We start from the raw sequence: 27,076 nt of genomic DNA on the forward strand, positions 1-27,076 counted from the left end.
GTCGTCTCAGAAATGCAAATGACTCACTGTTGTTAGTGTTGCAGATGATGAATTGTGCAATTACCATTAAAATACCCAGATTTTCTACTTCTTCTCAACGGCATTATTTCGAAAACCTTGAGGTCTGGCAGATGGGATCATAAGGAGATTTTAGAAATGATCAAGGGAACGACTGGTAACACAGAAGATCATGGGGATTTGTTGTGGTTTATTTCCCTCATTACAGAGAAAAAGAACTTAAATATTTTAATGCCATAATGAATGCAGCTCCTACTCTGTTCTGCTATCCAATTTTTATGTCTCTGCCAAAAACCCAGAGGTCTTTGTAATCGTTGTAAGACAAAGACTCAGAGAGACTGGAGATTTTTGGTCAGGCCTCGACAATTTTTATGAGCAATGTTTTTTTTATTTGGTTTTTTCTTTTTTCTTGATGAGCAACATAAAAGTAATTGGAAGACAATCCTTTTAAACATTGTTTATCTGCAGTAGAGGACTAATATATCAACTGGTTCAAGTCCTTCAAGGTTTAAGCTCACAGTTTAGTTACGAACATTGTTAAAGCTTCTGTTGTCAAATGTAATCTTGAGAGATTTTACATCTTTAAAGCCATTTATACTACTTCATCAAACACAAACAAAAAACGTCCATGACGGCTGCATCGAAAACATCGGGAAGCTGAATTGTTTTTCACTTGATCTACTGCATGTCATCTTTTCAGCTGATTGGTGTTTGGTGATCACCTATTTGGAGATAACATATTTTCTTTCTGCCAAAGTCTTTGTTTTTTGTTTTTTTTAAATACAGGTTCAACAAAACATGTGAGAACAAACTGAGTCACCCTGAATGAAAGTAACAAAAAGCAGAGATGAAAAAATCAAAAACATTTAAACTGGTTTTAAATGTAACTTTGCAAAAATTTGTAATACAGCATCATTTACTCTAGAGGGAGCAATTGATGTGTGTTTTGTTTCAATGGAGCATCTTGCCTGAACCAACGAGAAAAAGGCCTGAGCTGTGAGTCACCAGTGATTTTGTTTTTGCATTTGATAATCAAAGTCCAATATTCTGTGAACTGACAGCTCTTCATGTTTGTCGGAGCCAGTTTTGCTGCATGGTGGTGTCACTGCGCCAGACGTTGGTCAGTCTTCCCAAGAACCTCCCAAAAGAGTTAAATAAAGAATAGTGTGAAGTTAGAGAGAGAAGCCTCATCTTAGTCCACAGTGTTCCAGTGAAGTCCAATGTAAACGTAGCCGACTACCAGGAAGTTTTAGAGGATTTTATGCTTCCCTCTGCTAGTTGTTCTTGGTGGTTCCATCTACTCGGGCACTGCCTGGAGAAACAGAGGGAGCAAAGTGTTCATCCAATGCCAGAGAGCGCAGGCGGATTTTTCCCATTCAATTGGGATCTTGTCCACATTGTAGGACGCTCCAAAAATTGACATCGGAAAGTCTTGTTGCATTGCTGTGGTTGATTTTGGGAAGCTCAGCCACAGCAATGGATCTCCTCCTGTCTTAAACTCTTTAGCCTGAGGAAATATTGCATAATACCTCACAAATGTGTTAGGCTGGCAGCAAGCAAGCAAACAAATGTAGTTGGTTTTGACCTTCAACCGCATTAACCTGGGGAAAATCAAATGTTTTCTCAGTACTGGTTGATTTATCTGAGCTCTGCAGCTGTGTGGCAAATCACCTGCAGTTGGAAACAAAGATAACAGGCAACTATTTCCTTTCAAAGCAGTCTTTGATCCCCTAAGACTCCGATGTCTCTACCATCTATGTAGTTCTGTCCATCCATCCATAGTCTGTATGCGCTTATCCTTTCAGGGCTGTGAGAAGGTGGTGCCAGCAGTTTCCAGAAGTCATTGGACAAGAGGCAACCTGGACAGGTTGGCAGTCTTATCACAGACTCACACAGAGCAAACAACAATGCACACACACACTTATAATTTAGAGAGACCACTGGACCTAATGGTCATGTTTTTGGACTGTGTGACAAACCTTGAGTTCCATGCAGAAAGCCCAAGGCCATGTTTCAAGTCCAGAACCTTCTTGCTGCTCCCTTGTTCAGCCTCTACTATGAATCAGTCATTCAAATTTATAATCAGCGCTGTCAGTGTGTAGGTAGAATTGTATTATTTTCTAAAAAGACCACTTTGTAAAACCATCACATAACATGTTTTCTTGTTTTATGTCTTTTTTCTACTGTGCTCTTCTCCAATAATCACAACTGCATGTCAGAGACCGTGACGGTATTGTTGGTGCAAGAGTCCTCAGATGACGCCGACTGTCATGCCTTCAACAGGGAACTCTGCTCTCACAGGGCTTGACCAGCCGTCATCTGCAGTAACTAGTGACTCAGAGGTGGATCATCCCTCAGAGTGGGCTGTCAGACAAACTTGGGTTTTTCTAATCAGTCACAGCAGGAACTAGAGGTTATCACTGGGATTATCTTTCTATGTGGTGAGTCAATGCCTTGAAGGTGGGATAAACCAAAAATAAATGTGTTTGTTTTTTTTCAATTGAAGAGACCAAGTTCACTTTGACCATATAAGGGGAAAGGAAACACCTGCCTGAGCCCTGAGTCATGTGTCTAGTATGATTTCAGCTCATGCTGTCTTAGGGAGAAGTGGCATCAGCAGAGTCACACACTGCCGATGAGCAATAAACACACGGCTCTGTTGTTTTGGATCATTTTAAGAGTTACTTCTTGTTTTTCTCCTTCTTCTTCAAAAGGGAAATCTCTGGGAACTATGTCAGCTATTAGGAGATTTGAACTGCCTTTTATGTTAGGCTGTTTTCTGCTTTTTCTTTGTGCTCTCTGTTTACGGTCACTCCGTCTCGGTTTTACTTTTGGGGTGAGGCTGGATGCTTACGGGAGGTCGAATCTGTTGGAGGGCCAGAAAATAAATATTTACATCTGGAAATATCCAGCCTAGACAGATACAGACCATGACTGAATTCAAAGGCTGTTATGTAAACAGATATAAAAGTTTGAATAATAAAAAATATTTTACTACAGTCTCGTGATCATAGTTTCTAACTAGTATCTCTATCAATATCGTTATTGCTGCTCCTGCTTACAGTCAAAGTCAGATTGAACAAAAGATTAAATATAATTTTCAGTTTTTTGTCATATCATAAACACCTGGAATTTTGATTGATTTATATTGATTGGGATTTATGCCACATAAAGTAGCGCATCTTTGTATGATGAAAGGAAAAAAAAAGAAAGCCAAAGTTTCATTGAAATCCTTTTGAAAAGTTTCGATTGTACTATGCCTTAGGTAACATTGTGGTTGCAGCTTTTACTGTGTTAGAGCTTTAATTATTTTGAAAAAATCTCTCTCCAAAAAGACTTGAACCATCACGACTAGTCATTCATTACATTTTCCATCTTAAATGTGACATTTACCTTTAAAATGTTTCTGGTTGAGCATTTTCGAGGTGATAATTAGGGCTACAACTTCTCCACTGTACAACTAATGCATCTGTTAGGAGAAAAATTAAAAGTGCAAAAACCTCATTTGTAAATTGTGCACAGCCTTAAACTAACAGACATTTCCTCATAATTTTATTCACTATAGAAGATAAAAATTAAACAAAAAACCCCAGTCCCTCCTGAAGAAAGAGAGGGATGCTGTCAATCTATGTCGCACTCCACAGTGTCATTCTGGTGTTGTTTTCTTGCATAGCTTCTTTGTCCAGACATGAGGTTGATCCTCCTGCTTGATACAGGAGTCCTTTCACCTGTAAAACACAAACAGTATAAGTGAAATCGCTGCAGCTCCTTCTGCGTTGACATTGGCAAATATGGAAGGGGTTTTTGCTGCTGTTGTAAAGTGAAAAAAAAAGGATTTAGCAACTGTCTTGTTTTGGATGCTGCTGTGGTGACTAAGATTGTAACTTCACTGCAGGATGTCCTCAAAATCTGAGCTGTGCAAGCCTTTCAGTAACATCTCTTAGAAAAGCATGCACATGTTTTCTGTGCGCTGGCTGAGATTCAGCTCCTGCTGCATGTGTTGTGCTTTATCTATCTCCTCCTGGGTTTCCCCCTTGGTGCTCGTGAAGCAGGACAGAAGCGCTACAGAGGATTAAAAAGGAGACGAGGATTTTTGAACATGTGCAGGACGGTGTGTAGTTTTTAGCAGAGTCGCCATTCTTGTGCAGGTTAGCTCTGTTGATCTAGCTGGCTGATAGGCAATTAAACTCAGAAGAAAAATTGCTGTCTTCCTGTTATTCATAGCGCAAAGAGTTGTGCAACGGCTTGAAGTTTCAAAAGGCTTGTGGCTGACGACTTGAACCAAGAGCAGTTTCCTCTGCTCAAGTGGATTATTGCTAACTCTTCAGCGGGAATGGTAGGAAATTTGGGGAAAATGTGTTTGAGAAAGGGATGCAAACAAATTTAAAAGATCGATAAAGGAAGAAAAACTGCACAGACTCAAAGTGAAAGAGGAGGGGCTGCGTGTGCAGGAGTGTGTGTGTGTGCGTGATAGTATGTGTGTGAAGAATGGTTATGATGTTGAGCCTGTAGTACACTGTGTACTCCAACATTGCTGGAGGAGCTTTCACGAGCTGTTGAGCGATTGATGGCTGTCTGAGCAAGAAAACACTGCGTCCTGTTATTTAAGCAGCTCTGTGAAAACACTTTGACATGGTGACAGAAGCAGGAGTTAAAATACACACAAACAAAAGTATGCACATAATTACATCCACAGCAATCTGACAAGTTAAGAACTGGCACAGCTTGAATTTTAAACTCTAGCTTGGGTAAAAAGCCAAGCTGGCAACAAACCTGTCAATCAAATTCAGGTTTTTTTTTTTCAATAAAATGTTTATAAGTGTCACAAATATGTTAAACTTTATAACACCCGTTCTGTTAAATCGATTTTCCAATTTTGGATAATCACTTTATTTGGTTTAATCTGTTGGACCCTGTAATAAATGATAAATTCACATTATATTAAGCAGCTTTAACACAGACGCAGGTAGAGGTCAATTTTATAATTTGCATTTAGACCTGTGTAACATTTGGACCATGTCATAAATTACATTTGTGTCAATATAAAATGTTTGCAAAGCTTAAATAAGTGCCAAATGCTGTGCCTGTTTTTTAAAGATGTTATTGTCTGGTTAGTTTTTGACAATTCTAGTAAACTTTATATTGAAAAACTTTGATTTTCTTCATGCTTTTTTTTTTGTACAATTTTGTGAAGCACCAGCCATCTACTTTATCAGTGTCATCCAAAGACCCAGAGATTCTGTTCTTTGGAATGTTTCTTTTCCACTGGGACACCAGCTGACATGACACACACACACACACACACACACACACACACACACACACACACACACACACACGCACACACACACACGCACACACACACACACACACACACACACACACACACACACACGCACACACACGCACACACACACACACACACACACACACACACACACACACACACACACACACACACACACACAGTCCCCTGAGGTTCAGGCCGACACAATGTCATTATCATCCACCGGATCGTGCTTGGTCACTGTCCATTCACCACTGCTGATGTGCCTTTTGTGCTCTGTAATTCTTCTCACTGCTGCCCCCTCCCACCACTAGGATCCCCCCTAAAACTCTTTCCTACCACCCAAACACCAACTCACCCACCGCCACCCACCCTGCCAATCCACTGCAGCACATATGTGATCCCTTCCCCCAGCCCCGCACCCCGACATCCGCCCTGCCTCGCTCCGCACCTCTTCCAAAACAAACCAGCTGTCCCGGCCGGTCGGGTCCCCCTGGGGCGTAAACAGGTGTCGAGAGGGCCGCGGGGCCTTAGTGTATATGACACATGGCAGCACGCTCCACAGTCCTTCTCCTCCAACCTGCTGACACACCACTGACCCCAAAGGGACTGAGTTCTACAGCTGGAGACTAGATTGTTTATATGGATGAGGGTCTGATGATAAATTCAAACTATTCTTGGCACAGAAGCTGTTGAGTGGAAACAAATGTACTCCATGTTGCGTATAGAACGTTCAAAACGTCAAAAGATTTCAGACATAAACCTCGGGATTCATTGTGAAAACACACACTGCTGTGTTACCAAAATAGATGAAAGGAGAGGCCTCTGTCCTGGTGGCCCTGAAATATTTTTAGCACAAACTACACTCTGTGCGCTGCGGGGAAGGGGTGACTGCTGGACACAAGCACATACCAAAGCCACGGACCTGCACTGCTATTCTGGGTTAACCTGGAAGGTTCACCAGATATCTGACGATCACTCGTACCCTTAGTGAGTCTGCCGTGTTTCGTTAGCCTCAAAGAGGTGCGCATGGAGAGTGAGCCGCACTTTCACAACTTCTTTTACTACTCTTTCAAAAGCTCGCTGATGCGATTCCTCCTATGTTTGCAGCAAAGACTAGCTGTTTGAAGGCAGGCGAACTAAAGCACCATCCCCTGCATGGTGAGCCCTTTGCTGCTGCGCTCTATTGTACATCTGGCACTTGACTTCTTGACACCACGTCTGCATGAGTGCATGCAGAAGGAGTAGGAGGAGTGTGGTGGTGGGGGGTGTACTTATGCACATGAGAGCGAGATTGTGTGTGTGGGATTGCGTGTGTGTGTGTGTTTCTGTAATTTAGAGGCTGAAGCAAACTATAAACTAAATTGGCACCTTGTCGAGGCAGAAGAGTCTCTGTTTGTACACCCAACAAGCCGAGGCAAGTTAGCGTGTCATCTGCTGCCTTGTGTGCATTGACTTCTATCAACTTCCATCTGTGCTGTTTTTCACTCACGTGGAGACAAACAATCAGGAAAAGAAAAACTCTTGAAAATCCCTGTGCCCAGGTGTGTTTTCCTACAACAAGCACAGTGATTGGGTGTATGATAATGCAACGCCAATGGCTTGAATGTCTCAATTCTGGCTTCAGACCTCTGGCCCTCATTTCGCCGATCGTCTCGAAAAAGAAAACCGGTATCCGAGAGAACTTGGCGTCCACGCTTTCTGGAGCAATAAAGTAAACACTTTACTCAGTGTTATATAAGTGATTCAAGCGGTCTCGCTGTGACTGATTGTGACCGCATATTTAGTCAGCCACATGGACTTTCATCAGCATGAGAAGAAAAGGCTGGGATTGTGCAACATCAGCACGGCCCCCTTGGCCAGCTGCTGCTCAGACTGGGCTGCCACAGGTCTGCAGTGTGCAGTCTGAAGTCTGAATGGAGAGTCTCGGCAGCAGCTCCCGCATTTGCATTTGATGCAGACTTTCAGTCGCGCGACCACAACACCCGGCGGAGGCTTCTGAACTTCACAAAACTTTGCCGTCAGCAGATTTAAATTCCCAGAGACGAGGTCGCGCTCATAACGCAGCTCGCATTTTTGCCACTCGAGTCGTAGACGTAGTTTAGACGCGCTTTCAGTTCGTCGTTTGCTCCAAAAGGCGCAGAGGCGGGCGAGTCCAGACGGACTACTTTTTCTGGCGGAGCAGCAGTAAGTCCAAGGCGCAACAGACTGCCGGTGCACAGTCGACCGTTTAGCTCGATCCGAGGCGAAGGAGCGCGCTGCAGCCGAGGAGTTTCAACTTAGAGATGCTCTACAGCTTCGCTTTATAAAGTGAAACTGCTTTTCTTTACTTTATTTCCTTTTCTTTCCCCCGCCTTCCCCTGCCCTCTTTTTGCCAAGCAGCGCATTAAACCGTCGCCGTTTGGACCGTTGTAGGGCCAGGGGGGTTTTGGTCCAAAGCAGCGGACTTCTCTTCGGACTTGGCTGAACTCTGAAAAGATGTCAATCTTGCCTTTCACTCCCCCCATCGTCAAGAGACTTCTGGGCTGGAAGAAGGGAGAGCAGAACGGCCAGGAGGAGAAATGGTGCGAGAAGGCGGTTAAAAGTCTCGTGAAGAAGCTGAAGAAGACGGGGCAGCTGGACGAGCTGGAGAAAGCCATCACCACGCAGAGCGTCAACACGAAATGCATCACGATACCGAGGTGAGGAGACGGGCTTGTGGGGACGGCGGTGACCGTAAGGTCAGCCAGTCGGCTTCCAACATTTAGTGACAGGCTCATTGCAGAAAATGAAGGCTCTCCTCTTCGGTCTGAGCGAGCTGTTCCACTTTGAACGCCACTTCTTGTGAGAAGAAGTTGACCTCCAGCTCCTCTGTCGAGTCGATACTTCAAACTCTTGCTTCCTCTGCGCTTGATAAACATCAACATGGAGGCTGCAGAGGAGCTAGCAGTGCTCTGTTTATGTGTTTGCAAGTCAGAGTCTAAATATCCTGCTCTTTGTGTGTCAAGTGTAATGCAATCATATGCGCGGTGCCTCTTCATTAAACTGAAACTGATCCCAGTTTTTTACCTTATGACACAAATCGTGTTGCCCAAGCCACGTTTCAATGTGCGCATAACCGGCCAATAGGACGCATGCAATGCAAAAGCACTGATGTAGTCCAAGTTATATAACTTGGCCTTAATCTAGGACGCTTTCTAGTGCGTAGGCGAGTCTGTGGAGATGGTTTTATCGTCTCTCCTTTCAGCGTCTCCCTGCAGCTATTTGTCTGTCAATGCATCATATATAATAAATAATAGGTGAAGTCAAATTACTGCTGCTGGTGGTTCAGTAACAGGTTATAAATCCCCTACTCCAAAGGCTGCCACAGCCATATATTATCGCTCAGAGTTATGCAAAGGATGGCAGGTTATCACCCAGAAGCATGCCAAAATATACAAATAATATATAGTTTTCATAATCAGATTGTTTTAGTTTAGTTACATGAGCCACATGGATTGGGATAAATGCTGCTTTGTGTGTGTGTGTGTGTGTTTTTTTTTTTTTTTTTTTGCAATTACAATCTAAGTTATGATAACAAACATGAGTCAGCGCAGTTTTTTTGGGCTATAATCACCGCTGCAGACAGTGTACAGCCTCACAAACACTCCAATTAAAACTTCCCCATTAATTTACTTCACCAATTATGTTAAGTACTGCGACTGAGCAAACACTACACAATAATCTTGTGTTCAGTGGTGTGTTTTTTTTTGTTGTTGTTTTTTTTTTCCTGGAGCAGAGCGTGCCCAAGTAAATCAACTATTTCTGCTACAATATTAGTGTTTCGGGTTTGCAGAGATCATCAGTTAATTTATTGTTGCTGCTGCAGGATGACAAATTGTTAGGCTGCATTCAGTGTATTACCAACGATGCAATGTTGCTCACCTGTTGTTGCAATTGGATGAATAATACTACTAATAATAATAATCAAAAAAGTTCCAGGTCATACCAGATGAGTCAAAAGCAAATTACAAAATGAGGTCAAAGCATAGCAAAGTCTTATTCATTTCAGTCTCCATTTCGTTGGCAGTGTTGAGGAAAGCATTATATACATTATAAAGGTATATGTTTTGCTGAAACAGACACCCATAAAATTTGGAATAACTGTTTCATTTCATGACACCAAACACAGTAAATGGATCTATAGATGAAGGCCGAGAAGGGCACGAGCGCTGCTCAGAAAGTTACAGAAAGGCATGACCAGGCCTTTCTCCGTAATAACGCTGTGTTTACAGGCTGAGCAGATTTAGAGACTTTCACCACCCTTTCATCCTGAAGGAAGCCCGTAAAGACGCTTCCAAAAGCATCCTGGAGTACACACTTTGCCACATTGCTTATGTTTACAAAGGGAGTATTAAACAGTTTGGAAAGACTTATACAAAACACATTTTAAATTTTTGCTGAATTAGTCACCCATATACAGAAAATAGCTATGTAGTGTGTGCATTAATGTAACATCAAACTTTGTTTCAAGCAGTGTTGAACTGCAGATAATTAAAATGAGAAAGTCAAGCTTTGACTCTAAACTACATCTTCTCAAGGATTTGTGTTTCTTTGAAGGTCTCCTTGTCATTTTTTAATTATTGGAAAAAAAGAAAAAAAAAAAAGAAAGAAATAAGTCCAAACCTGAGCTCGGGTCTATAAAATCTGGTTTGCCTGGGTGGGCCGCTCCTTTAGGTTTAATACTGTGTCAGATGAAATCTGAAGGCCAAATAGGGCACTCCTACATTCTCGGCCACCACAAGTGTGCATATCACAGCTACCAGAAGCCTGTGCCAGCATTCTGAGCTAAGCCTACCCAAAAAGTTAAACAACGTCCGCTATGGTCCAGGTTTCATGTTTCCCAGTGCTAATGCGGAGAGGAAGAGGCAGAGTGCATTAAGATGACCTCAGAGCAGAGCCGACTGTCACTTTGGGCCAACAGGGTCCTGGAGAACTGCTGTTTCTATTAATTCCCCAAGCCATGGCATGCTGACAGCAGCTGCCTGCGTGTTCAGGCCTGTCCACGGGGAGGTCAGCTCCTATATCTCTGACACATGAACTTTATGTGGAGGCCGATGCGCTTTGTGATGGTTTCTCAGTGATGCTGAGTGCGGAAGTAAGCCGGCGCTGCGTATCGATTGGGTCAATAGCTGTCTCAGGTGGTGGAATAGCAGAGCGCGTCTTGTATCACATATCACAGGGAAGTGAAACATTTAAAGGAACAAGATGCAGAATACGACGGAAGATGTTTCACTGGTTTAGTCGTTTTCTGTCACATTCACCAAACGGTGATTCGTTTGAACCTTTTGACTTAATGACTCGTCTGTCTTCAACCAGCAACTAGAGTATCAATGTAGGTGGTTATTATAGGCCTGTGTAAAAATCCATAGGCCTTTTTCAATAAACAATAAACCAATTAATAACATTTCCATTTGCATAATTTATTGTGTTTCACTTTTCTCTTGTTTCTGCATAACCAAAGTTTTCAATCTGGTGCTTTGGTCATAGCTAGATTTTTATTTTTTTTTGAAAGATTCTGTCTTTTTATTTATTTTGTATATTTAAAATGTTGTCCAGTTCCAGTGTCAAATGTTCATTAGAATTTAAAGTTTATCGATTTTTGAGGATGTGTTCTTGCATTATTATGCCATTACCGTTACATTACTTTAACATGGTCTCAAGATAACAATATTGTCACTTACCACAATAACTTGTGGGATAACTTATCATCCAGCTAATGTGTTCCAGTGACAGGCCTATTAATAGGTTTACATAAGAGATAAGGCACTCGTGGTATCTCTGTGGTTTACTCCTACTTTCATTTAAAGCTGGAACACAGTGCTTCGGACTTTGACTAAATCTTGCACGGGGGAGCTTCCTTTCTTGCTTTTTACATTATTTCAGTCTTCACAGTGAGCATTTTTACTTTTTTAAGACATCATTGGAAAAAAGAGTGAAAGCCAAAGCTCTTAACAAGTTCAAGTCTTACTCATTGGGGATGGAGTAATGTTGGCGTTGTGGTGCTTCCTGCTCTCCCTCCCGCTTTACTCTGTTTCTCCTCTTGATTTCTCCTTTCCTCCGAGTTGAAAACATGTATGAGTAACAAGAATATGTTTGAAAAATGTGTCAGTCTGTGGTAATCTGCTGCTTTATCACGATTTAGAATTAAATGTGACTAATATCTTCCTCCTGCTGTTCATTAGCTAAAGCACTGATTCACAAACGCAAGTTACACGTGCTGCTATTTGTAAATCGGATGCAGATGGAAAATCAACCCAAATTTTGTTGGACTAGTCAGTAGCTGGTTGATGTTGACCCTGTACCTGCTTTTTAAATCTAAATGTGTTTGCTTCTTTTAGCTCTGGTTTTGATTTTTGTCTAAGTTTAAACTTTGACAAACTGGCAGAAATTGACTTAAATGAGGATCATTTTTGCCTTACGGAAGTCATTTCTTTCTCCAAACCAAACCACAATGTTTTCCTAACTTTGGCTGGGCAGTTGTTGTAGTTTTGACTTCTCGCCTTTTCATTACCCTCATGGTGTTACTTTTGGGCTTAAACCTGTCTAAACATCATCACCGAGAAATTACTGTTTCAGAGCAGGCAGACATCTGAATTCATCATGCAGCGAAACAGCATCAGCATATGCACTGATTGGGTTTTATTGCCTAATACAGACTTTTAAGGTTTTCTTTCGTACAAAATGTTAAAATTCATTTAAGTTTGATTTGCTTCAATTCAACAATTCAATTGCAAGCATTTACTATAAGTAACAAAAAACTGTTGCGAAATTGTGCTGGAAATGAAAGATTTCAAAAAGGCAGAGCTTTTTTAAGCCAGGAGGGAAACAAATCCAACATGTCTAAGTTCAACTGTTAAGAATGGCAGAAATGGACTTAAAATGTCTCTAATTTATTATTTTTGGCTATTTCTGCCTTTAGGGAAAAAAACAAACAAGGCCTGAATGTTTTTGGGTGAATTCAGACACTTTATTCAGGTGTGTCGGGTTTAGAAATTGCCAGGTAGTAGCACTGACGAATTGGACTCCTCCTTCATTAAGTAATTCAGTTTTACTTTTCTATGGCATGCAATAATTTTGTTGAATATATGTCACATAACCACCAGAGGAAATAAAATGTTACAAGCCAAACTATACTTTTAATCTGATCATTTTTACAATAGATTATGGTTTTGTCATGTTTTTCCCCCTGATAACAATAAGTGATGGAATAATTTCTCATCCATATTAACCATTCCACCTGATTTCTGTCACTGGGCAATTGATTGGTTCATCACTGATCATAACAATACATCATCCTACAAGGTTATAAAGTTAAAATAGATATCTATAAAGTTTGAAGTTTGCAGAAACTGATTACAAAGCACAGATCAGTCTCATAGGTGAAGTGGTTCTTTCTAAATCGTTCCACCTTGGTACTAAATTGTTAATGGGGAGGGCAGTTTGGGGCAGCTTATCACAGTAGGCCTGGTGTTTTAAGCATTTTAAAAAAAGTTGTCCTTTTTCAAGGAGCTTGTGGGAGCAGATTCCTTACTTATACCTCACTGAACTTAGTTTGGGTTTAGCCCCTCAGGCTTCACTGAGCATTTGTTGTGTTTGTATATATTTGTCCTGGCAACAAGCGTGTGCAGTCTGATTCACATGGCTGCATGTCAGGACAGGAGGGAGATGAAGGCGGTGAAGACTAGGAAGAGTAAAGGAGTAAAACCAATGAGTTCCTCTGTGAGAGAGATGAAAGTTGAGCAGAGAAGTGAGAGAGTTTTTCCATAAACAGGGTGTCTGCGCACCGTTAAAAAGACTTAAATACATATAGCTAAAATTGAAACCTTAAAATGGTCTTAAATTTATAAAATAAAATAAAAAGTAAGTTGGCCTTGAATAAGTTAACCATAGATAATACATTTTGTCATGGAAAGACTACTTTTGAAAATAGATAAAAGTTTGAGTTGAGGCTATCTCTAGCTCTGCTGAAAGACTTTTGCTTACCAGCTAGTTTTTTTGTGTCTGTTATTATAATTATGGTTGGCTGGACGACGATTGTCTTTGCCACTGGCTCACATAAAACTTTGGCACTTTTACATAAACTGTACAATTTGTTTTTGCACATTTTGCCATGAGAAAGCTCTTTAAAAAGTCTTAAATTTCAGTGGATGAAACCTGCAGAAACCCTGATGTCACTGTTTACTGGTCAAACGTATCTCTGTTGGTCCAATTGTTAATTTCTTGATTTATGAATGACATTGTCTCTTTAAAAACAAGTCGGGGTTACTAATTAGCCCTCATCGACCCAGAGGAAATTGTACAAATCTTGCTGATTTTTCTATGTCAAGGAATAATGTTGCAGAAAGCACCGTCTGCTATGTTTGGGTTTGTTATCTTTGATGCTAATTCAGATGGGGAACGAGCGAAAGCATGTAAGCAATTAACGTGGAATGCAGCGTCCTGACGAGCAGCTGGGGATTCCCATGATTCTGAATGGCGCTGGAGGGGCCTGCGCATCCTTAGAACCAGGAAAACGTGGATTTAACTGTCCGAGAGGAGACAGTGGGTAGATCCATGTAAGATGAAAGTGAGCATGTGGGAGACAGGCAGTTGGCAGCTGCTCGGATTTCCAGCTTATCAGACGGAGTCTGTGGCTTGCGCGGTTTGCGTGCAAAGAGAAATTAAGCGGCAGATAGCCGAGGTAAAACTGGTTTGTTTTCCAACTAGATGGCAGGTTGACATGAAAAGAAGCGTGTGTGCATGTGTCTGTGTGACTACCATTAAACACACACACACACAAATAGACACACTGTGGCTATTGAAACGAGGAGACAACACATAAACCTTCACTGCTTCATAGTCTGGATACCTGAATGGCTGATGCCTGTTAACTGTGCAGCACTCGTCTTTTAAAAGGCTGCTGCCTTTGTCCACAAGGTAACTTTGTGATTTTCATTTGCGCAGTGACGTTTGGAGAATATGTTAGTTATCCAATCGGAAGCAACTTTTAAGGAATGTTGTTGGTTCAAGCTTCTGCAGAGAAAACATTTCATTCAATCTCTATTTTAACACTTAAAACACATTATTGGCGTGCAATGTTTCATGACTTAGCAATCAATCCACAGCTTGACCTTTTTGGTTGCTTCAAGCCTCAGTCACTCGATAAGTTATTTTGGCTTTGTGGTATTGACCCACAGTTCCTCTCTGTTTCCTCTGTTTCTGCTTTCAGCATCCTCGCTTCTCGTCCTCTTTAATTTAAGGTCAACACAATGAAAAGGAGAAGTTACAAGCTGAAGAAAATGAGATGCTTTTTAACTTGAAAAAGAGGTAATAGATAGAATCCACTGAGTCAACCATAAGCACAGTCCTCTTAAATTGCTTTGTAGGATATTTTGGTGTTCACATTCTATTCCAGGTGTCAACTCTGACTTTAAAATAAGCATTATTGTTGTTGTTGCTTTATAATGAATAATATCGTTGTGATTTATCAATTTACGTTACATCAAAATGTTCAAACATAGATTTGGTAAAAGTGGTCAGTTCCTCTACTTTACCCAAGCACTTTCAGTCAACACTTGCCAGGTTTTTAGCTCAAGTCTCATACTTGAGTCATCCAAGACGGTGATGTTTGACGTAGACATAGTGTGCGACAGGTCATGGAGAGTTTATGTGTGTTTGTCTGCCTCGTCTGCGCGCGTCTGCTCTGATGATGACGGTGATCTGTTGGCCTTTTCAGTCTGATTTAGGATTTCTTCCATTGCTTGATTTGCTTGACAGCCGGCAGATATGTCTCTGAGTCAAAAGAGATGCATAAACTGTCTGTGTTTTTGCTTCTGAAGTTTATTTCAAGTAATTAAATCACACTTCAGCATCCTTGTATGGCTGCTACCACGCCAATCTGTTTTCTTGCGGCTGTTCTTTGGTGCACCGATGTTTAAAAGTGGGTAGATTTATTTCCTTGTGTTATTTCAATACAGACAAAATTATCTGAAAAAAACGTTTATTGGAAGCTGTTGGGTAAACGTGTGAAATCTGATTTACTCACAACATTTAGAAATTTTTTTTTTTTGTGATTGTACACGGTGTGTACATGTGTGTATGGATGTGTCTGTGTGTGTGTGCGTGCATGGGGTTAGTCAGCTCAGAGCAATGCTCTCTGTGCCTGCTGGGGCTTTGAGGAGGGCGTGGGCTGCTGTTTGGTTTGTGGCTTGAAACCATGGGTGGAGGGGTTAGAGACAACTCTGCCTCGACTTGGCCCTGGCCGTCTCACTATCTGCGGGGGAGTGCGCATGCATGAGGCAGAAGCACACACACACACACACACACACACACGTGCAGTCACAAACACACACAGACGCGTTCAGCAGACAACAAATGCGCCTTTGTGCTCCACTGGCTGCTACTGCAGCTGCAGAACTTGCAGGACTGCAGCTGGATATGTGTTAAAAAAACAAAGTTTAAAAGGAGAAAGAAAGTTTAGAATGGGACGGGTTAGACGATAAATAGATTTTATTAACTAATCAAATATTTGTTTTTTTGAAGATTTAATTTTTGAAAAATCTGGACACCTAGAGCCGCCATCTTATTTGACAAGCGCTTTTTATATTAAGTGCTGTCAATATTACTTTGAATTTAGGGCAATGTAATGACAGAATATTTGAACAATTGTAAGATTTTTCAAAGAATAAAAATCTCAACATTTTTATTCATTCTCCATTCTTCATTAGGAAAATTTAAGTTGTAATTTTATGAGAACTTAATACTTCATCTTTTAACATGCTTTATTCTATTAACACAATTTTTTTTCTCATAATTGTGAGACTTTTTTACTTGTAAAATTGCATTTATTATTCCCTGATATAAGGACTACATTCTCATAATTAAACAAACATTTTCTGGCTCTAATACTCTTGTTGTAAAACTCACAGAAGGAATGATTGAAATAAAAAAGACTTTTTCAAAGTATTTTTGGACATTTCCTTTTTAGAAGAGAAAGCAAGCGAAAAAGAAAAATCAGATGAAATCGGATGTGCTATGAAAAAAACTTGCAAATTAAATTATTTGTAAGTCATGTTGCACCAACCTTAGAAACGGATCACTTTAGGAATAGATTGTTGGAAAAGGCTCGTAAATGTAGCTGAGGGTCGACAATAGGAGCCATCTTTCACTGAAGATGAGATAGCGGGTCAACACTAGCCTCAAACCTCTGCAGACGGATCAAAGCAGAACTGCTGGCATTAATATTTGATGGAAAGATGTTTAAAAAGCTCTGTTTTGTTAAACTAAAATGTATTTTTAAGGTGAGATCAGCACTTATCTGTGAGTAAGAGACCTGGAAGCGTGAGTAAAGCTGAGAGCTTCCTATGCACTTAACCATCCAGGACATCCATTAGCTGGAAAGAAGAATCGAGACGTGTATGAGTTTTAGTTGAGAGGGGGTCACCTGTGATTAGTTTGGTATTTTGGTGTAGAATTACTTTTGTGTGGAGCAGAAAGAATAGTCAGAATGAAGCAATTTGTTCTTTTAGTAGGTCAATACTAGATGTGTTCGACTTATTTTTTCTGGACTTCTGGGAATCTGGGGCTGCTCCGGTTTCCTCCCAGAGCTCTGCACCCTGCAGGCTAGGTGGAGTAGGGTTTATTATCAGAGGTCTGTGAAGGTGAACAGGCCGGTGTGTGTGTCATTCATATAATCGACATCGGCTGAGTGCTAGTCCCTTGCTTGTAATTAGATCAGTGTTACTTTTACCCCACATTGGACAGATTAGGAATTTAATCTTATTTTGCCATCTAAAGGCAACTTTTCTTCTTTTGTGCATGCTTGACATTTAAGATCTGAACATCTTAGCCATATCAGTAAAAACTAAATATTAGCTGTTTGAATAAATGAATATGGAATATTTGAGAGATTGATTGACTGATGACGAGTTTCATTTCCACTGGAAGTCGGATCTTGGATTGACATTACACCCAAATGACTTGTCTTGCTGTTGCAGTTCAGTCTGTCTCCTAACAGTCTTGGCATGCTTTAACAAGCCAAAAACCTAATGTACGACTGGTAGACTGGAGAGCAATACGGGATATTTACGGCACCTTTATTCATCACACTCAGAAGCTACCACCCTTGTACTACCACAGTGATTTCTACCACCCGTTTGTTGAGACCGGGATAATATAAAACCTTTTGTGCGGTTCTTCCGTAAAGCTACACTTGCACTGTAAGCATCAACTACTCAGCCACCTGTTCAGTCTACCTGCTCACCTGTATAAATACTCCTGCAGCTCTCTTCCTGCCATTCGCTTTCAACCAGCAGTTCCTGGAGGAGAATATCATAATTCAATAAAATTCCCACGGGCTGAACTTGAAAAGTCGGAATTTAGAGCTCTGCACAACGCAAATAATGTTCCGGTACGCTAAATAATAATACATAAATTAACGAAGCTTCGAGGCAGGTACATTTTCCTCGAGGAATTTTAATAATCGAGGTACTCGAATTATCAAGGAATCGTTTCAGCGTAAATGGAGCACATTATTCATCTAGTCCAACCACAACTGTTATGATTTTCTGCTATTTACTTATTGATTGTCAAAATTGTTCTACTTTTACTGTATAATTAACTGCTTCATTCATTCAGATATAGGCACTGCTGATTCAGATTGATTAAGTCCTTAGACATTCTCTTCACATCTCAGTTAGCTCAGAAAATATTCTGTCTACAATGTAAGCTGTGCAGCAAAGTAAGAAAATGCTTGATTTTATCAGTAAACATTAAAACAAATTAAAAATGTGCATAATTCTTGATTTTAAATCACTATGTCAAGGGATTGTTGTGACAAGTTATGGGAAAACAATATCAGCTGAGTAGTTGATATTAATTTGCAACAAAGTAGTTTTTTAGGGTGCATTCACACCAGCCCTTTTTAGTCCACATTGGTGTAATGCCTCTCAGACTTGTATGGGTAGGTGTGAATGCCCAATTGAACTAAAGCGGACCAAAAAAAGATAACTGGTCCTCCTAAACACGTAGGTCTTGGTTTGGTTGAAGTGAGCTGTGGTGCTTTTTGATTGCATATGTGGATGCAAGCGGACTGAAAACCGCTCCAAATGTAGGAAGCGGACTGTAGCCCAGGGGATTCTGGGTAAATACAACAAAAACAAATGTGAGAGTCTAGTGCTAGAGAAATGGCTTGCGATCTTTTACCAAAGTCAAAAGAGAAATCTTCCAACTGATAAAATCTGATGCCACTCCATTTTTGTTTAGATTTCATGAGGAAGGAAGTTGCTCTCCTCATTTTCTTCAATAGTTCTTCGTGCAGCGTCTCCACAGGCGAGTGAGTAAACAGGTTTTTCATAGTGTTTTGTTCTTTTGACATAGTCTGAAAGCGAACCGCACCAGCTGAAATGTCACAAAGGTTGCAATTTTGGTCCCCAACTGAACCGAGTCTACCGAACCATATGGCGTGAAAACACCGACTGGTATTTCTGAACTCTAACTTTGTGCCGTGCTTTGCACTGAGTGTGGATAACGCATCACTTCAAATGAATGAACAAACATTAATTATTGGGAACCAGTCGACATGGCTCCACCATTTCCATCTGTAGGGATAAAACTTAATGTCTCTGCCATCTGTATGGAAAGATGTATGATTTATATCCTCAATATAGCTAAGTAATTTATCATTTTGTTCAGATATTCTGCTCAGCTCATTGACCGTTCGCAGTAAAACGAATGGTTCCCTCCCCTCCTTCACCTCCCCAGTTTTTGCGTCCAGACTGTTATTTGTAGTCTAGGTTTGCTGATCGTCTGTCTGCTGGTTTTGTGTTTCACATTCGGGCCTCCTTCACTAGTCCCAGCACACTATGATATCACCTATGTGCCACAGTCAAACTTTTCTCTCAGTCTACAGTTGTCCTCCTGCTCCCCCACCCAAGTCCCCCTTTGTTAGAAAAGGAGAAGTCTGATGGGTTTTCCAGAGAGAGTGGGTGGTGTGTTTGGAATATGTTCCTCTGCTTTCGTCTCACTACCGCTGGAATGCTTTCACCAGCCAAGGTTCCTGCACTTCCTTTTAGTGATGATGCTGATTGCTGCTGGTTAGTGGTGACAAAAAGGCGTTTTCTCCAAACTTTCTAATTGAAAATGTAATTTGAAAAGGAAAGGCCCTACATGTTTCCAAACCGCTCAGGTGACACTGGCGTTCTAGACAAAACATCTTTCCGATCGGATGTCTGTGCATGATGAAGGGAGAGGCTGCTGTAATACGAGTGTGTGTCTTATTTACCCAAGACAGAAAGGGGGTCTGACTCATTGCTCTGGGATATACAGTGACAGTCAGAAGTTTACATACAGCCATTATCTGCATGAATGCCATAGAAATTTTACTGATTCTTTTAAACTGTTGATGACATGATTGAGTTGAGACGAGTTTTAATAAATAAATATATGTATAAGTATGTCTGTGCCAGGAAGCCAAAATGTTTATGCTAACTTAGCTATTTAGCTATAAGATAATATTAAGCTATTGTTACCAAATCGTTGAATTTTACTGTCAAACTTATGACAATTCACTGGTCTGTCAGAAACAACCAATCAGAACCAGGAGGAGGGTCTTACCACTGTCAATCACCCTCAATGGCACTTTTTAACACATATGTAAAAAAAAAAACATAAAAAAAATATTTTCTTTTCATACTGCTGCATTAAATTCTAACTTGTGTCCATTTCTATTTCTTTCTTTTTTTTTTTTAATTATGTGTTTTATAGTTCCACCCAATCGTAGGAAATGCATCATTAACAAATATGCTACTGAATTACATCGTTAAAGATGGCTAAGTAAACATATTTCATAATGCTCATTAGTAGATCTTGTACATTAGATAAATCCAAGTTTCTCTACATGTTGAAGACGATTCAAAAACTTCTCTGTGTTGAGATCCAGGTGACATTACATGCACTGTGTCAGTGAAAAGATTTTATCTCTGGCATTCTTTGTTATTGTTGTGATCCTGCTTTGTGATGAAGTTGCCATTACTCATATGCACACTTTGGAATAACCTGCTTATACATCCACCACTTCTAATGGTTACAAGGTAGATATGATGCTAAAATACAATTAAAATAATAACTTCAATTATCCTAGAAGAGTAAAGGAGAAGACTAACAATTTCAGTGAGCCTGACAGTGGAGACACTGCTAATTCCTATATTTAACATTTTGTGAAGGACGTTAATGAATATAAATGTCGGTTGAAGTTCTCTGGAGGATCAAGCTGGTGTTCAGGTGTTAATCTTTCAACAGCACATTATTATCAGGTGATATTTTCAAATTTCCGGTCAACTTCAAACATTTTTTAACTCAAAAACAGCGGGCTGCTGGATGAATAACTGCTTTACCACCCAACCGTCGGGCTTACGGGCTTCTCTGAGAAAACCTCTCTGAATTGCAGCTCTGTGGGTCATAACTTGACCGACTAATCAAAGACACATAAAATTCACAAAAGACGCTCCAGCTTCCTACCCCCACCCTCGCCCCTCAGTTGGGGGACAGACGGCGCACTCTGGAGGTGGGGGTCAGTCACAGACACTCTGAGCTGCCCTGAGCTGTTCAGACTTATTGTCCCTCATGCCTCCCCCCACCACCTCCTGTTGTTGCCCATCACCCTGTTTGCTCTTATGGGGCAGAATGTGTCTAGTAGTGACGTTCATGGGATTGTAGCAGTCTTAAAAATCTATTTTACCCTTTGAACTACATACATTTTGTTCAAATTGAGCCCTGAAAGACGGCAAAAAAGTTGCGGATGAGAGTTTGTCACCAGGTCCTCTGTGATCTTTCAGGGATCTGAGAATGCAATTTGTGCATGCAGCTTGGCGGAGTTGTAAAAAGAAAATCTATGTTAAAAGGTCCAAGCCCACAGGGAGGTGTGTTTTTCAGGCGACTGCCAACCCAAACACATGAACGCCGTGTTTCTATGTTATGCCTCTGAGCACAACTGAGCAGCGCCCCCCTCTCCTACTCCCTCATCCCTCATTTCCAGCTTAGTGAGGCTCAATCTGCTCCGTCTGAGTCTGCTCAGTGTGTCAGCCAAAAACATGAAAAATGTATCCCTCCTCTAATCTTTATACGTCTGCATATTTATTTTCTGTTTTATTTTTTAAGAGCTCCTTGAAATTGATAAGTTTCATATTTGTTCATTAATAAAAACAATCCTAGTTATTTTGTGTCATTCTCACCATTTATACAAGCATGTAAATGTTGATGGACTGTGAGGTCAGGTTGACCCTCAGCTTCAGGTCATGAAACACACAGACAATGGCTTAGTTTTCCCTCTGGCAACAAATCTATATCAATTTGCTGCTTTCTGCATTTTGGGCATCAATTTTGTTTCTCTCTGTCTCTTTTGACAGCAGCATCAAAGCTCCAGCTCTTGTTCTCTCAAAATAAAAAGGGAATCAGGATGTTCTAAAGGAGAACTGACGCTTGTATGGGCTTCCGGGCTTCGTTTCTCGTTTCAGTACTAGGATCTTGTGCACGGTACAAATTTAGAAGTTTTGAAAACTATGAAACTATTAATCAAAATTCTCCAAAGGACAATTTTAGTTTCTTAATTTTTTTTTTCTTAAACAGAATCTGAATGCCAAAATCTAAGTTTAGAAAACTGTGTATTGTTTGTATCTGTTTGCAAGAAGTATGCTTAATATTTCTTATTATTTGTAGTTGTGTAGTTTTGTTATTTAGTCCAGTTTCTGAAGAGTCTTAAGACTCTGCAATTCTGATACACAGTTTGTACATTACCACTGGTCAAAATTATCAACATGTGCAAAACTTTCATTAAAGTCTAGAAATTGTTTAATAAAGCAAGTTAATGGATTCGGTGTTAACATCTTTAAGTTGGAGATCGTTACATGCAGCGATTCCTTTGTAATCTTGTCTGAAATCCTGAAAACACGCATAGCAATCTTTACTCCAGTCTCAGATTCTATCTCATTGTTTCTAAAGATATTATCTAATTGACAACATTAGATAAATCTTTCACAAAGACAGACCTGGCTAGAACTCTGCGTTTGATTACAGAATATTCAGTCACTGGTGTTTCAGCTGCTCTCTCCTAAACTGAAAGCTGTCTAAAGGACAATAGGTCATAGATGCCACAGATAGAGAACTGCAGCAACCAACACAGTCTTTCATTTGAGTATGCTATGGTTGAAAAGAAAAAGATTTTTAAGTAAAATCCAACAAAAATGTTCATGCCCTTGATTTTTTTTTTTTTTTTTTTTTTTGTCCAGGGTCAAATTACAACTGGATGGCTTGCTGAGGGTGTAAAATTAAACATTTTCCTTTTGAACCATTTCATGGCACGAGTGGCCATCATTGACAGCAATCAGACTGAGGATGGTCAGAGAGAAGAAGGGGGTAGACATGCAGAAAATGTCCCAAGGTTAGCAATTGAACCCCAGATGGTTGCCTTTGCACATGGGACGTCCATGGAATAGAAAATTGATTTTGGTCAGTGACCTCAATCATTTAAAAATACAGTGATCAGGAAAAGCTGATACATCAATACATTCCTACAATGTATGCTGCCTAACTACGCTTTCAGTATCTATATCCATCTGGATTCCACACAAATGATTATAAAGTGAATCACCTCTTGATCAGATAGCCTTGTTTTGTTAGTGTTTGGGGGCTTTATACCTTTGCCCTGGAAATCTTGAGTCTGAAAAACATACAAACACACACAACAGAGCCCAGCAGGGAATTTGGGCTCACAGCCACCCCCCTTTGCTTTCCCTTTTTGACATAGCTGGCAAACAGGGAGCCTTAAATCATCCTAAACTGTTTTGCAGGATCTGAATCTGTCTCGTTCTCTAAACAGCAAAAGTGATTAATATTGTGCTGGAGGTGATTCTCAACCAGGTCCCATTCAGCCTGTAATTATATTCTGCCTGTGGCTTCTGGTTGAATCACACTAACCAACATATGAGAGGGTAAAGTGATTGTGGAGAGTAAGAAGCTGGACTCTTCAAGTTCATGGTTTCCTGTGTCTGCTGGACATACCTGAGTTTACTCTGTTCCTGCCTTCAAGGGGTTATAAAAACATCTCTGCTGATCAGCGCCAGCAGTTCAAATGCTAAATTTGAAAGGCTGTCTGCACACAACTGATAAAAGTAAACAAACATGGGATATTGTTGTTTTTGTGTCCTGTAAACCTAACTATTGCTACTTTATAACTCTATTTCAGGCCCAGAAAACTCTCCTTGATCAGCACAGATCGAACACATACAGTAATGACATCAGATCAACACTGTGTGACTAATGTTTCTATCATAACAGAGCAAGAGCAGCTTAAAATATGACCTAACACCTCCTCTTTCCCCTTTTGCACTTTCAGAAGTTTTGATTTTTTTGAATTAAATTTGTCGTCACTGCCCTTTATACATGTTTTCTCTCGTATCACGGTGACATTTGAGAAACCCTCTTCAAAGCCGTCTCATATCTCCATTGTCTGATTGAAGTAAATTATTTTTATAAGCTGTCACAGACTCGACTGACCACATTTACAGATATGGTTTGAAATAAGCTTCCTGAGGTACGAAAAGGCCTGAAACTCTGTTGCAATCGGTCATAAACAACACAAGGTTATGAAATTTGGTGAAAGGAAGCAAACTCAGTTATTCATCACAAAATATGACATAACAGGATCACTGAAATAGAAAAAAGGAACCACAGTCACAAGTGTATTTTTTACAAAATCTTTCTTTTTTGTCTTTTGTTACAGGTTTAACTTTGGATTTGTTACCAATTTATTTTAACAGCAGAGGAAACTTTTATTGCAGAGTTTTGCACCTGAATTCATCAAACCTCAGAACTTTCACAGAGTTGGATATTTTACCAACTCTGTGAAAGTTTTCAGATTGTACTTCGCGCAGCAGCCACATCTATCACGTTTGTTGAACGTCTACCACAAACTGTAATCCAAAGCCAAAGTCTGCACTGAGCTGAGTTGTTTGTCACTAAGGTTCTGTGAGCAGAGAGCAGCCATATTGTCAGCCAGACTGTCTTATCTACCACATGCTAGACAGAGGAAACTCCTGGTGTTGCTATCATGATCCCAGAAAACATTTTGTCACTGCTTCCTCTGCTGCATCAAACACACAGCATTGCTGGCACATACACACATGAGAGAGAGAGATAAATTAAGGTATTGTTGCCTTTTGGTGTAAATTCATCACTAAGGTGACCAAAAAAGCAGCCATAGTCAATTTAGTGACTGCATGGTTCGATTCCTTTTTAAAAAAAATTCCCTCCCATAATGTCCTACTCCAGGATTTAGTTGTAAAAATCTGATTTCATTCAGTCTGTAGTTATATTTATTTGAGAGCATATTTTTAGCTAAAGCTCCACACACACACACACACACACACATCTTTTAAAGCACTTTTAAAAAACAAACAGTGTGAGTAAAAGCTTTCGCCATGAAAATTTGAAACTCAACTTGCCTGTTACAGCATGGATTAAGTAGAAGTTGCCAACCTTTGAGTAGAAAGACAGAAAATGTCCTGGTCTTTGTTTGGAGCTGATATTTGTCCCTATAAAAAGGTTTTTAGTTAAAGCCGTTGACCCTTGGTCATGGTTAGTCTGCAGTGGGTGAGACAGTGACATGGATGCGGTCGTTGACTCTTGCATAACACGGCGAGCTTAGCGGCTATTTCATTTATTTATATTTTCTGCCACAGGACATTGTGCTCAAAAAGAAGAGGCTGTGCGAACCCATTGTGTCAAACAACAGCCCTATGCTATCTGCTGACCTAAATCCTTCTGCCAGTAGCTTTCTATCCCAGATGAGGGCAGATGTTTTACAAGACAATGAAATTCCTGTTACCCATACTGTAATCTCATTTCCACTCTTTTATTATTAGACACTACGTCACATGAAATGTACTGAGAGTTTGTGTTCTCATCAGGGGTAGGTCGTTTTAGAGCACTAAGCACCTATTCAAGACTGGTGTTTGCTTTGTTTGCTTTATCTGGCACTTTAGTGGACTTGACAAGCTTTATCTATGAGATGGGAGGAATATATTTCAGTGCACTGTGAATAAGAGGAATAATTGTCATCTAAAGCAAATTCATTGTTTTTTTGGGTGGGCGGAGGGTGGAGGGTTCAACAATCATAACACAGCAGAAGCAGCATCCAGTTTCTATACATCACTAATCCGGAACAAACTTCCAGAAAACTGCAAAACCTCCGGAACAGAGTTTCTTTAAGTTGAGGCTAAAACCCCATCTGTTTAGATTTGCCTTTGATTAGTAGAACTGATCATCATATTTGATGTGTAGTTGCTTGATGACTTTGACAAAATGTAACATTTATTGCTTGTTTCAAAAGTTGGTGATGTTTTTATGATGTAAAGCACTTTGCTGAAATGTGCTATACAAACAAACTTAACATATCACACTCTTCCATACAACAAGAAGTAGATATGATTAGATTTGATATTTTCTTACTTCTTTATTACTCTTATTGGCCGTGAGTCATTCTGTACGAGTTTCTAATTGACACTATGGCTTGTTTTTATTTGGGGAGAAGTTCAATAGCGCTCCTTTTAGAACCCTTTTAGAACAAAAGCAGCCACAGTTTTGTTTTTCTTGTGAACGTTTTATCTGAATGTAGCTCTAAGCATCACATGTCATTGACAGACTTCTTTTGCACCTCTCTGCAGGTCTCTGGATGGCCGCCTGCAAGTATCTCACAGGAAGGGTCTGCCTCACGTCATCTACTGCCGGCTGTGGCGCTGGCCCGACCTGCAGTCTCACCACGAGCTGCGAGCCGTGGAGCTGTGCGAATATGCCTTCCACACGAAGAAGGACGAGGTGTGCGTCAACCCATACCACTACCAGAGAGTAGAGACGCCAGGTATGACTGCTAATCTTGAAACAGACCTGTGCTATGAAACCGTGCTATGCAACCACTTTATTTTTAGTTTTTCATTTATTCTTAATGCAACTCTCGCTACGTTCTGATCTGCACATTTCTCCATTTGTGTCTCAGTCCTCCCGCCGGTGCTGGTGCCCAGACACACAGAAATCCCCAGCGAGTTCCCGCCACTGGACGACTACAGCCATTCAATCCCTGAAAACACCAATTTCCCTGCTGGCATTGAGCCCCAGAGCAACTACATACCAGGTATCAGCGAGCTTCCAAAGTTGACTCACACCAAAGGCGGGTTTATGGTCTGTCTACACAAGCTTGTAAGATTCAGTTCAAGACATTCTGAGGAATTTCATGAGTAGCTGATTCCCAAAGAAGTCTTTTAGAACATTTTATGTACATGAGACATTAGTAGAGTTTCTGCCGTACCTTTTTAGCACATTTGAAAAGCTGTGATTACAGCACCTTGATGAGATCTTTAATTTGAGACAGAAAAGTGCAAGGGAACCTCTGTGCAGGGAGAAACCTCCTTTAGTTTAATCTCTGTAAACAACCTCAACAGGAAGTTGTTCTTTTAATTTTCAGAGGTTTAGTTAATTGAGATGAGCTCTGTTTGCTTCTGAGATTTAATTTTATTTTTTTATTCTTTTGTAATTCACTTAGAAGATCTGTGCCATTCATGGTTGTCTGAAGAGGCAGAATGCATGAAGCTGTCGCTCCTTCACCTCATGTCTGTTGAACTTTAGCTGCAAAGTTAACAAAACTGTTACTTAAAAATATAAATTAAATCTGTTTGTCTTGATTTTTAAGAAATGACTCCAGAAAAAATGTTGCATCCTCTGTTA

General features: G+C 40.4%; 1 protein-coding gene across 1 annotated transcript in view; it reads left to right on the top strand.

Annotated features, from left to right (window-relative positions):
* The first annotated feature begins 7,072 nt into the window (after positions 1-7,072).
* Positions 7,073-27,076, top strand: part of LOC129369520 (mothers against decapentaplegic homolog 3) — a 28,905-nt gene continuing 8,901 nt past the window's right edge. The window contains exons 1-3 of the mRNA XM_055044993.1: positions 7,073-7,986; positions 26,023-26,216; positions 26,352-26,486. Coding sequence (XP_054900968.1) covers positions 7,784-7,986; positions 26,023-26,216; positions 26,352-26,486 — 532 coding nt within the window. The 5' untranslated portion in view covers positions 7,073-7,783. The remainder of the gene's footprint in view (positions 7,987-26,022; positions 26,217-26,351; positions 26,487-27,076) is intronic.

This window comes from Poeciliopsis prolifica, unplaced genomic scaffold (genome assembly GCF_027474105.1).
Source record: "Poeciliopsis prolifica strain line A6 unplaced genomic scaffold, Auburn_PproV2 SCAFFOLD021, whole genome shotgun sequence".
In the NCBI taxonomy this organism is placed as follows: domain Eukaryota; kingdom Metazoa; phylum Chordata; class Actinopteri; order Cyprinodontiformes; family Poeciliidae; genus Poeciliopsis; species Poeciliopsis prolifica.